General features: G+C 34.6%; 1 protein-coding gene across 3 annotated transcripts in view; it reads left to right on the top strand.

Moving 5' to 3' along the window:
- The window catches only part of LOC125063141 (neurogenic locus Notch protein), a 126558-nt gene that overhangs the window by 32808 nt on the left and 80476 nt on the right, over positions 1-13274 (top strand). For all 3 annotated transcript variants that reach the window (XM_047669388.1, XM_047669389.1, XM_047669387.1), the window contains exon 2: positions 9540-9618. In XM_047669388.1, the coding sequence (XP_047525344.1) occupies positions 9540-9618 (79 nt within the window). The remainder of the gene's footprint in view (positions 1-9539; positions 9619-13274) is intronic.

Raw genomic sequence — 13274 nt, 5'->3', positions numbered from 1 at the left:
TTACGTGGATTCTTTTGGATTAATCTATGAAATACACTAAAAGCTTTGTTAGGGCCTAGTAGGCTGACTGAGAAATAAAAAATACAGTTCCACAAGAGAACGTATTTTCTACCGCGCACCACCACTATGTGGAACCTCAGGGTCCTTCAAGAAAAGAACGTACCTATTCTTAAAGGCCGGCATCGCACTCGCAAGCTCTCTGGCATCGAGAGTGTCCATGGGCGGTATTATCACTGAGCATAAGATGAGACTACTGCTCGTTTGCTTTTTAAAAAAAACATCCATGATACTACAAAGCTTTACAGCAGTCTTTCTCGATTTAGAAGAGTTTTTCTATAGAAGCGGTGACGCCCAGAGCTGACATGAAAGTACTAAAGTACTTAGCACACAAAGCCGAAAGCATATCATTTATTTTTTTCCAATTAGTTTATACGGTAGGTGAAGCAAAAGAAATTGCCAAACATCCGTACATTCTCTAACTCAAATTAATAACGTAACAGGAAATAACTCTTATAAAAAACCACATCTCGTGTGAACAGTTATGAAGATGAATGTCTTAACATAGTGTGACCACGCGCTTTTAACATACAAAGCTAAAAGATTAACAAATAATTCTAGCAGAAATCATATACTGTAGAGAATTAAGAAAATGTCATAGAGAATCTAGAAAATGTTAAAGAATGGACTGCTAACACATAAATAATAAATAGACTAAATTTATTAAGTTTTTTTTTATTTTGTTGCTGCTAGTTTGAAATTTTTATGACCTAATATAATTCACCTGAATGTGTGTAAAATTTGAGATGTCATACTTTCTTGAATATTTTAAGCATACACGTTGTTATTCTTACATGACTTATAAATAAATAAAATAATACTTTAGTTGGAAGAGTTCGTTTTCATGAGTCAAATTTAATTTCTTTAATACTTCTTGATACAATTTTCGCAAACCATTTTTATTATTAGTACGTAGGTTTTTATATTATTATTAACAGCATACATGCCAAACAATAATTGCACTACTAAAAAAAATCTACTTAGAAAATAAAAACAACTTACTTTCATTTCCCAGTCTTCCCAAACCTGTCACAAAAATATCCGGTTCTGGTGCAGAACTAAGAAGCGATATCATAACTGAAATCGATGACTGCTAAAGAAATAGTGTTACTATTTTAAAAGTTTGAATCTTACCTATCGTGTGGTCACCGACGGCCTGAGACTTGCGGTTCTATAATTCCTAATTACCGCTGTCAACAATTGAAGAACAGATAGATCTGACAGACTTAGTTAAAATTTGTGTGTCATCAGACTTAAATTAACAATTTTTTCTGACACATTGTTGTGTAAATTCTTGCTATTTTGTAGAGCAAAAGCACATCTTTCGAACATTTTTGTGTTAAATTACCGACAAAGTAATTATTTATCTAGTTATTAGTATCTAAGTATTTAATAAATTTCAACATTATCGTATTTCTATGTCTGTATTTATGTGAAAACATAAATAAATAGTTTAATTAAAAATCTAAGAGCAGGGTTGTAGCGCCGCTGATTTTAATCTGCAATTTAAGTACCTACTTGCTTATAGTATACCTACCTTTACAATACCAGCCATAACAGCCAATTATAGAAGTATTAATTGATACCTAACATGTTTCTTACACATTCAAAATTTTAATTGAGCGATTGTAACAAAATTATCCAAATTCATTGGATATTATAATATATCATATAAATTATGTAATCATTAAATATTATTCCCATAGAGAAAAAGCGTCATGCGTCCGTTACAATGCATATTCAATATACCGTTAGCCGACCGCAAATATGTAAGTCCTGAATAGCCGCAATTTCATAAGGATTTATTGTTAGGAAATTGTAGTCGAATTATTTCAATCCAAAACGTGAGTTATATTGATTACGCTTCGACCACTAGATTATTTATATATATAAATGATATTAAGAGCAGCGTTGGCCTAGTGGCTTCAGCGTGCGACTCTCATACCCGAGGTCGTAAGTTCGATCCCCGGCTGTACACCAATGGACTTCATTTCATTTGCGCAATTAACATTCGCTCGAACGGTGAAGGAAAACATCGTGAGGAAACCGACATGTCTCCACCAAAAATTCGACGGCATGTGTCAGGCACTGGAGGCTGATCTCCTACTTGCCTGTTACAATAAAAAAATTGATTATGAAATCTGAGGCCAAGACTTAAAGAGGTTGTAGCGCTACTGATAATAAAATGATATTAAATATGTCGACAATATCACTTTGATCGGTATGAATAGGTTGTTAGAGACATCACGTGTTATAATAATTGTAATAATTTAATCGGCAACTCCCGAGAGTAGAGGGCAGTATCACGTAACATCAGATGAGCTTCTTGTGCTCTTCTGTAAGTAAAGTATTGTATTCAAAGGTAGACAGACACCACGATCTCCACTTGCTACAGTCCTGATATATCTCACTTCATCCACGACATTTAACATGTATGCTCGTTGGTTACGGGTTTTAACTTGTCTCTTCTCTAGCACGTGAATTTGGTCCAGATATGACAAGGCGACAATCGACTTCACCATCCATTTCCTATATACTCTAAAAAACCTAAGCATTCCCTTTCTTATATTTCACTACGTCCTCTTTATCTAATAGAAGATCGTTCATAAAATAAATAAATCGTAAAATATAGTTCTCTTTAGGCAGAGTCCAGATTGAACGACTTATTTTGACATACTTTGACACTCAGCCCTTGACCTCTGCACCTGGAAATGTTCCTCTATATTCTTCTCACTGCTTTTTCCGACGAGGGCTATGTCATTGTCAAACTGTGTATATATTTTTATGTAATAGGAGGCAAACGGGCAGGAGGCTCTGCAGAAGATAAGTCCGCCGCTCATGGACACTGTCAGGTGCGTTGCCGGCCTATTATGATACGCTCTTTTGAAGGACCTGTTTAAGACTGTTTCTCAATGATTTCAAACTATGCAGTGTATCATTTTCTTTCGTGGAATCTTTAAAAACCAGTCCAGCCTCAATCATCAATCTTTCAACAGTTAATTACACCGCGGTTCACATGTGACAGTCTCACACGGCATTGTTGTTTGATGAATTGGCTGTTCACAATGGATTTTGAAATTACTATCGATTTCTCTGAGAGACATGTTCATTAGTTCGTTGAACTAACAAAATAAGCGTTGTTCAGATTAAGATTACATTTCTAGGGTTCAGGCTAAATAGGATGGAGGCTTGCCCGCAGTGGTCTCGGCTACGTCATTGTTCTGTGGTGGGTAACCTTGCTTTGCCTTGTGTTGTACAAAAGACGGTCGGCAGTGATGAGGTATGGAATGCAGTGGTATACTGTGAGCATGTTATGCTACAGGAGACAGGACGAGAGAGGGAGCGCGTTAGGACGAATCCTAGGGGTTGAAGACGGGGATTAAATAGGAGAAGATATGCCCATCTCTTACCTCCTATGTAGGAGGAGGAGGTTTTTGAGAGTAACATGCCGTTCATGCCGTGCATACCGGGACCTCGGTAGAATGCGACAGCGACCGGAGTCTCTGTACCTAACGCAGCTTTGTATGAACTACTCGAGGTGGTTTTAGCGGGTATTACTCACCCAGTCTCTGAATAGTAGAGATTTTGGCGTAGATCGAGTCCCACATACCTCTGCAACTTTCTGCAACAACAGGGCAAATGCATTTCCACTTCGGATAAAAAGGTTCAGGCTAAAGTGTCCAGATCTTTCCAGTGGGAATTTGTTGCGGAGAAGTTTTTTGTATTTTCATTCTATACCACGGACTTAGACCGGGTTCCTGAATCAGAAACTATGCTTGCTATAAAAATATTTTTTAAATATAATAACACTATATTTATTTACCAGTTTCATTTAAACGTTATACGTAAGCTTTCGGTTCCAATTATAACACTTATGACTAAAAAGTTTAAACAACTATTTTACTGAGTATTATACCATTTCTTTATATCATACAACAAAGACTAATAACGAATGATCACAGTCCTATAAAGAAATCAATGAATTAATGCAATAACAATACAAGTTTTTATAGGTGAAACCTAGCTTTGTCCGTTTAAGGATAGAACAGGTCTAGGTTTAAGAAAGCACGAACTATCTGCCCTTATGCGTCTACATGCCTTTGAAAATAATAGAAGAAGAAAATTTATTACGCCTAATGCAGTTATTCATATAGGTAACATAACAACGCAACAGTGTTGGCGCTAGTTCGATCCCCGGCTGTACAACAATGGACTTTCTTGCGCATTTAACATATGCTTGAACGTAAAAAAAATATTGTGAGGAAACCGGCTTGCCTTAGACCCAAAAAGTCGACGGCGTGTGTCAGGCACAAAAGATCGCCTATTAGATTGACAAATCAATCATTTATGAATCAATTGGCCTCAGATTTAATTTATTTTATCTTTGGTTTTAACAAATGCCATGTTTTACGTAATGATAATCCTTTTTAACTAAGGAGTCCCTCCCCATAAAGCTGTGTCATACAAAACTTGAATATAGAACTTGGAGATTGGGTTAATTGGAAAACCTTGTATCGAGCAATATTTAACTGTAACAAGTTAATCGGTACGTTCTTAACGTATCAGTTTAAAAGAAAGGGAAGACATTTTTAATCTGTCACGAGTTAAATGATGTCATTAATTTAAATTAAATAATGTATAAACTTCCGTTTTGTTTATCGCTTCTGATGACAATAGTTTTTCTAAAGCGTAGAATATATTTAACATACAATTCGCAAAATATCTACTTTGCCCTAGGTATGAAACTAAATATAATGTACATTTCACGATATTAATTTTTAATTATTATTTTGTATAGGCTATCGGGAATATACAAAACCGATTATTTATTTATTCATTAAAGTTCACCACATGTGTGTGAGTGTGAGTGTATCTACAGTATATGTTACAAGCTATCTATTCAAAAATACATGACAATTCGTACAGAAATCGTCGGAGCAGTGAGGTCGCTCCATGAAGCCTGCGAAGTGCCTTCGTTGCTTCTAGAAGGAGGTGGCTTGGCTAGCTTACTTAGCCAGGACTTCACACGCACAACGGACCTAATGAAAGTCTAAATGTGGAAACTGAGTCCACCAACCATTAACCATTATTAACCATATATGACAATTACAGTGAGCATAAATATTACAAAAAAATAAAAATAAGAATTTTGATTTTAAGATTCAACAAAAGATAGTAATTTTTTGTTTAACGATGCGAGTTCGGTATCAGATAAGCACTTAACAACACTTTTTTTTTATTGATCAGCCCAATACTAATAATAACCGAATATATTAATAATCACGCATTACACACCTGAAACTAACCGAAAGGGAATTCTTCCTTTTTTAAGGATATCTCTATTTTTTTGTTCTTCTCTGATTATTGTTATTATCTGTGTTTATGTGTGTGTTTTTGATATTCATAAATGTTATGTCTATATCAAATTTGTTTACTCTACTGACGTTTTTTAGATGATAAATTCCTTAAAAGTTTAAATATAATATATAAAAAATCTTTAAATCTTAGTTTAATCGAGATGTAGAGTTGCAAGAATGTTGTCAAATTAATTTTGCATCGCGTGATCAATCGACGCCGCGCCCAAAACACAAGATGGGCTTAATTTATTCAATTACAGATTTCACGGTACATGTTTGACGATTTGGGAATTGATAGCTAATCGAAGAGAAAACTGGTGAATCATGTGACCTTAAGAACCGCGTGTAAAGTGCAAATATTTAATTGTCTTAGAGATATTAATTTTCTTTTAATTATATACGCGAGCGAATATTAAAGAATATTTTTTTACTAAATTATTATTTGAGCTGGATTAATCAAAGCTGGTAGATTTAGAAGACTTTCCAAGGATAGCTTATGAATGCAACAGACGTAGTAAAAGTAAAAAAAGCTTCTTCGTCTTTTTTAAAAGTTTTATTTGATTGTTGCATTACTAATAAACACAAGTTAATTGTTAGAGTTAGGTACTTTAAAGATTTATGGGATATAGGTAATAAAAAAATTGATAAATAAATAAAGTTGGCGCCTGATAGATAGTACCGGTGACCCCAGAGCTGGTGCTTTCCTCGCTCAACGAATAAGTATCGCAATACAAAAAAAAAAGCGAGGAAATGCTGCCAGCGTTAAAGGTACACTTCCACAGAGTCCAAACTAAATTTGGTTTAATCTTCTGAATAATGAATAAAATTCATTTATTAAAACATTTAACTAGAAAACTTCAAAAGTCATAGTCATTGCATTAATTTTTGTTGATTGTCCTAAATTAAAAAAAGTAATTTTCTGATTAATGGCGTCAATGATATAACAATTTTTTTTATAATTCTGTATTTTTTACACGTGTAATGTTATCAAACGCAAAATGGCGGAATTGCTTCTCACGATTTGCGGAAGCGTTTTGTGGGCGATATTTTTATGTATTTGCTTATCAATGTCGCTTTCCCACGCTATTTTTATCAATGTTTAATTTTTATTCTAAATATTACTTGCTGTCATTCAGCAAAGGAAATGGTCGTTGGTCAAGTGGTGCTGTAAAAAAAACTGACATTTAAAGGTTTTTTCCTAGGCTATGTAAGTGCTTATGAATAAAATGCCTAGTCTCGTTATACAGACCTAGGCATATAGATTTATAGCCGACACACCCCGATATTAGGGTCCAAGACGTGCCTTCACGTCTTTAAGTAAGATTAGCGCAAAGCCGCAAAATCGGGCTAGGGGCATCCACTAAAATCTCCTCAGAAGACCCATAAGGACTCATACCCTCGAGACTAGAGAGGGTATACGTCCGGTCGTCAGTCTTGTATGGGACACTATAACGCCAACGACACGACGCCGGCGCTAGCCCCGGCTCACCGCGCAACCGGGCAGCCGCGTCTACAGCCGGTGCCATATGGCAGGGTGAAACCGGGTAGTGCACAAACCGTCTTGTGTGCAAGCTCGGACGGTTTCTACCCGGCGCCGGCAAAAAAACCGTGTTAAAACCGTCTCGTGGGCATGAGCCCTAAAGCCTTCAACCTTAAAGCGAACCCAAAGCATCCAACTGCCATCTGCCATCAAATTCCAACAACACGATTCACTTTGACTATATTAGGGCGTTTAAATTATTCATGAAACAAGCCGAGGCATTAATTTCACGATTTCGTTAAAACCGGTAACTGGGATGAAAAAGTATCCCATTTATGGACCTATGCTCGTCCACTTTTTGTCCAGAGGTTAAGGGACCATCAGTTAACATTGCTGCAGTATTCTTTGTTCTAAATTTGAAATTTTGTATATCAAAGACAATGCATAGACAACATATGTACATAAAGACAACACAATGGAAGGGACTCTGGAAAAGAAGAGTAGGCAGGCCAAAAAGGTAGGCTGATGAATTGATATAAATATCGGGAAAAGATTGACAGATTATTGGCAAAGATAGGCCTTCGCCCCAGGGTTTCGTATCCACAGGCGACTAACATATTACTATTTAGCTCTAAATAAATACTAACATTATTTGAATTGATACTTAAGGATGAAAATAAGGGCTTTATTATTATTATGTGATTAAAAAAGCTCTTCATTACTGTAGCACTGATAAAACTTTAAAGTTATCAAACTTATGAACGTCTAATTATAATCATTAAATATTACTCTTTTTGTTAAAAAAGTTCCAAAATCAGTATTTTGGATCTTTTGGTTCAGTAACCAATATGTCAAAATCTATCACAATCGAATTCTTGTTTGCGCGTATCACAATCATTCCGATTGTCTATAGAAGATTAAATCTCTTAAGATTTAAGTGATTCGGAAGTCTAATTGAATAGAATTAAGAATCGATATCCCACAATCGAGACCACCCACTGAAAGGAAACGAACTTTAAACGAATTGAAAAAAGTATTAGCGAAGTAAATATTTATCGAAAAGTTATGTAAATATTTGTGTACTGTGAGAAATCCTATCACATTTGTGCGAGCAGATAAGGTGTATGTTTTTTGTATTTGTATTTCCTATATTTTTCCCAAAAATATTCGGTTAAGAGTAACATTTGCGTTGTCTAGATTCCATAGAAATATTTTTATATTTTTTTTTTATCTTCGTATTATATTTGCCTATAAGTGATTGTCACGGTAAATATTGTATTTTAATTTTCTTTTCCCAATGTATTTGCCGAGCGTTGGCATACTTTTATAATAATTAATGAATAATAATAAGGAAATAACAAATCCCGTTCTCCGTAGTAAAATCTCTGTTAAATGTTTATAGTTTTACTATACTATATGTTGCCTATTGAGTGTGGTCTTAGATCGTATAATGAGATATTCATTCAACCATGAATCGAGTGTTAATTTGAATTAAATTGCATTCATAAACCATCGGTATGGGCAAATAGGTGGTCCGAGTATGTGCGATGCGCATATTTTTATTTTATTTTTGGAAGATGCAAAGACAATAAATAAATCAGTGAAGCTACAACCTCTTTAGGTCTGGGCCTGAGATTGCTGTATCTGTTTCATGATCATTTGTCAATCTAATAGGCGAGTAGGTAATCAGCCTGTGAAGAGACTCGAGACACGCCATAGACTTTTTGGGTCTAAGACATGTTTGTTTCCTCGCGATGTTTTCCTTCACAGTTCGAGTGAATGTTAAATGCGCACATAGAAAGTTCATTGATGCACAGCCGGGGATCGAACCCACGACCTGAGAAATGAGAGTAGGAACAATAAGGACTACGAACAATAAAACCTGATTTACAAACTTTAACAGCCGAGCATGCTTTTTACTTAATAACTATTGCTAACAGAGTTCTTACAAACTATAAATATGTTATCTAAGCGAGAGAAGTGCTAAGTTAAGAAAAAATTTAGGAAAAGTAGCATTATTACGTAGTTATATTTGTATTTTATATAATCCACATGAAACACGACCAATCTGACACAATTTTTTTGAAATATTATTTAGTTCAAATTTATTTTATTGATGGAAAAGTTTTAAGTTTAACGTACGTAACTTATCGAGTTAAGTAAACAAATTGACAGCTTGATCGGCGCGTGTGGGAATCATATACGTAAATATTGGTTTAAATGTTACATTATATAACTGAACAAGTTAATATTTTTAATTGTCCCGTATTCTATAAAAGGTGTGTTGCACAGTCTCTGCCCACTCACAAAAATAATTCGTTAAGATTAATTAATATTAATATTCATATGAAAAACTTGTTACAAAAATGCAGTCAATTTACAAATATATTTATTTCCAACACTATATTTGTATATACAGTATTTGCAATATTCTGAACCTACACAGTATTAATTAAAATTAACGATATTAAAATAGAAAATTGTCCCTGTTGCATTTTAAAACTTTACAGTGAACTTAAAAATATAGAAAGTGGTATACAAAAACCTTAAAACATCTCTATTAGAAAATTTCAACTAGAAGTATCCCAATTTATCTTAAGTATAACAAATGTTGATTTGTATTAACGGTGTCCATTTCGTTCCAGGTTTTGTGTCATGTTCGCCGTCGCCGTGCAAAAATGGCGGAACCTGCTTGTCGACGCCACGCGGAGAGTATTTTTGCAAGTAAGTGATGTTTTACAATTGTTGCAAGTTTTTTAACGATCAATATAATAAAAGACGTAGTTGTACGAGACTACTGTTTTTAGTATACTTTAAACGCAAACGAGTCTACAGGTCGCCCAAAAAGGGTAGTCCATGGACATTGGACACCCATTTTGGTGCATACGTTGCCGGCCTTTCAGGGAGGATTAAACTCTTTCTTTAAACAATTAGAGGTCGTATTTCCCTGGGTAGACCTCCACTAGGAGTCGATTTCACATTTCGCTAGATCGCAAATAGATGTGTATCTAGTTACGAGTACTATAATTGCTTTTGTAATACATATATACAGGCGATATTATTCGTGCTGTCATATATATAGTGATTTCGTTTTGGAATAGCTTTTTTGTAAAAACAATTTTAAGACAGATTTTAAATGCTACATTTAAATTCAAGAAGTTTTTTGTGATTTGAAACAAGATTAGATCTGGAATTGAGAATGGGATTAGAATGTGATAGAAAAAGAAGATAATATGTTTCTTACCAATTTCACTTACCGAATACGGCTACTTGCGATTCTTCTGGCAATGTGAGTGTCCATGGGCGATATCGCTCACCATCAGATGAGCTTTAACACCAAAACCAATACATTTTTGACATATGACATACTTAGCGCTTCTCGACTCTGAATTAGCCCCATAGACCCTTAAAAGGGCCTATACAGAAGTTGTTGTATGGAATCAGTACGGAAAGGTACGACCTATTAATGTTACCTTTCCCGCTCTGAACTTTTATCGTATCGCCTTATACGTCATTCAGGAACAATACAGCAACTATTTGTTCTCGAATTTCATTGTGAAAACAGTGACATTTCGTGAGTTGCGTAACGTGAGATAGCGTTATATATATTTGCATAATAACTTATTTAAACAAAAGAGACAACTGTTAATTATATTTAATTTATTATAATATATTATAATAAATTATTTTTTATTATTTTCATGTGTTCGATTGTAGACCGTTAGTTAAAAATCACGTTGTAGGAGTATTCCCGTCAAACCCTTTTTTTTATTATTCAAAAACTAGGAACATGAATTTAATAAAGTTATTTGGTTTATAACGATTGAAAGCAGCTGCAAAGGTAAGCAAAACTAATTATTGACTTAAGTCGAAAATTTAAAATACCCTGGCATATACTTACTCGATAGTGACTTACTTATACCAGTAGTAATGTTAGCGGCGGTTAGCTTTGTTTCCATCATTGCGGTGCTCATTAAAATGGCTGCCCAGTATGGAGGTGCCAGATACGGAGGTGAGAGGACCCTTGTTATGTGAGGAATGCTCTGATTACCGCATTTATGCATACAAACATTTTATTAAAGGTTTATTCCGCGTTTTGTCTTCGAGTACAAAAGCGCTCAGATCATAAGCTATACCGCAAAAGTATACGATATTTGAAATTGGAATATCATTGGTTCGAAAAAAAAATACTTTTTAAAATACCAGCCAGTTTAGTTCGAACAAAGGCAACAGAGGTTATTACCACAGAGTTTTTATTAAAGGCTGTCATTGTCAAAATTTCACGCAATCAAAATGTTAAATCTCTTCCGTGACAATTTAAAAACCAACATCGATGAGTAATCTTAGTCAAAAGATGAAGTGATAAGATCCGTGTCGGTGAACTACATAATGGCGTCAATTTACCGTTAATTTACTATGTTATATAATTCATTTCAGCTTATATATATATTAAAAGACTGATAATAACTTTTTCTCTTAAATTATCACATTTTTATAGAACAGAGGCAAACGGGCAGGAGGCTCATCTGATGCTAAGTGGACCCTGGACACTCAATGCCAGAGGGCTCGCGAGTGCGTTGCCGGCCTTTTAACTCTCATATTAACTTGTATCTTATACCTCAAAATATATTTCTCAAAGATGGATATTTCGTAATGCGTAGGTGTATTATTATATATCTGTATTATATACTCTTAATATATCGTTTTACGATATAAAAAAGCTTTAAAAGTTTAACGAGGTCGTAAATTAAATACTAACTGTTAAACTAACACTTAACAAAATGTCTACGTTTTCACAATTTTTTTATTGCGTTCTTATGGCTAAACTTGATATGGATGTCTTGGTTTTGGTACTTAACTCTCTTAATTCAATTGTCGCATTTCACAGCGTAAAAATAATGTGACAGAAAGATACGAAACTACCTACTTGTTTCAGTGGCTAAATTACCTTATGCTATAAAGTAATAACAAAAACTATAAATAAAATGAATCAGTTTGGTCATTTCTGTATCTGTTTCACGATCATTTGTCCTATTATTAGACCTACTGTGCCTGACACACGCTGTCGATTTGGGTAAGGCAAGCCGGTTTCCTCATGATATTTTCTTTCACGGTTCGAGCGAATGTTAAATGCGCACATAGAAAGAAAGTTCATTGGTGCACAGCCGGGGATCGAACCTATGACCTCAGGGATGAGAGTCGCACGCTGAAGCTACTAGTTTTTATTAATAAGGGGTTACTCCATACTTACATTGTTTGTTTGTACATGTTTTTGTTCAGTATTAAATTGTATACCAAATGCTTGAGGTAATATCATAAAGTAAATTTAAAGAAAATCGCTAAATTATCTAATTTAAAGTTATGGATACATATATATATTAATGACATAATATGTTGCATAGTCTAGACTAGAGCAGTGTTAATGAGGTGACTCATTTCGTTTCCCGCTAGGATGTTCTAGTTTGCTTTTCACCACTCTAGACCAGAAATTATTTCAGCTAATTAATCGTTCTTTATATAATACATTTAAAGGCTCTATAATATAGAGCCTTCTATATAAAGTATATGCTTTAGGAATAAGATATATACGATATGGCATAAGAGGTTTCACCAAGAATTACTAAATTATTTATTCTACGAACGGAAATCGAATCTGATACCATCGCTATACCATAACTTAAAAAATATTGTTTACGGGGCCATGTCTACGCCACGAATATAAGAGATACCTTAAGGAAAGGAAAACAGGAGGTCTGGAGGCGAGCGACTGTTACCATTCGTACCCTCAACGAGAAGCCTCTAGATATGGGCAAAAATGACAATGTATGGAAATTAATTAAGTTTAACAGACATTTTTAATTGTTGAGTGACAGATCTGCTTCTCAGTTATTATACTGTAAAAAATAGTATTTTGTAAATATTTGATTACTACTTAATGTTGATGCTGAAGGCCAAAGCTAAGAATACTGTGTATATCTATCCTGACCCAACTCGTCTATCAGATACCGATAGCGAAATATATTATATTTCGCCCATACAATGCGCAGAGGTGATGAGAACTAGGAGAAACTGATCGTGGTTGGTAACACAGAAGGCAAAAGACTTGGCCGTTTACCAACCAGATGGACCGATCGAGTGAAAGACTCATCGTCCTTAAAACTATACACTAAGAATCTGTAAAGCTTATAAATGGTACGACTTAATCTAGACATGATTCAGTACATCGTGTCACGACAAAAATGGCCATAAATATTCATTACGTCCCCAGAGCACATCGTTAAGAGTTTAGCTTATTGCGAAATATTATAACACAAGGCGTGTACTGTTACATTATACAATTTATTTCTCAGTTGTTGGCTAGCTTTGGTTTTATTTATTTA

The sequence above is a fragment of the Pieris napi genome, chromosome 3 (assembly GCF_905475465.1).
Source record: "Pieris napi chromosome 3, ilPieNapi1.2, whole genome shotgun sequence".
NCBI lineage: Eukaryota > Metazoa > Arthropoda > Insecta > Lepidoptera > Pieridae > Pieris > Pieris napi.
The sequence above is the reverse complement of the archived record's forward strand: the minus strand, read 5'-3'. Positions and strand labels throughout refer to the sequence as shown.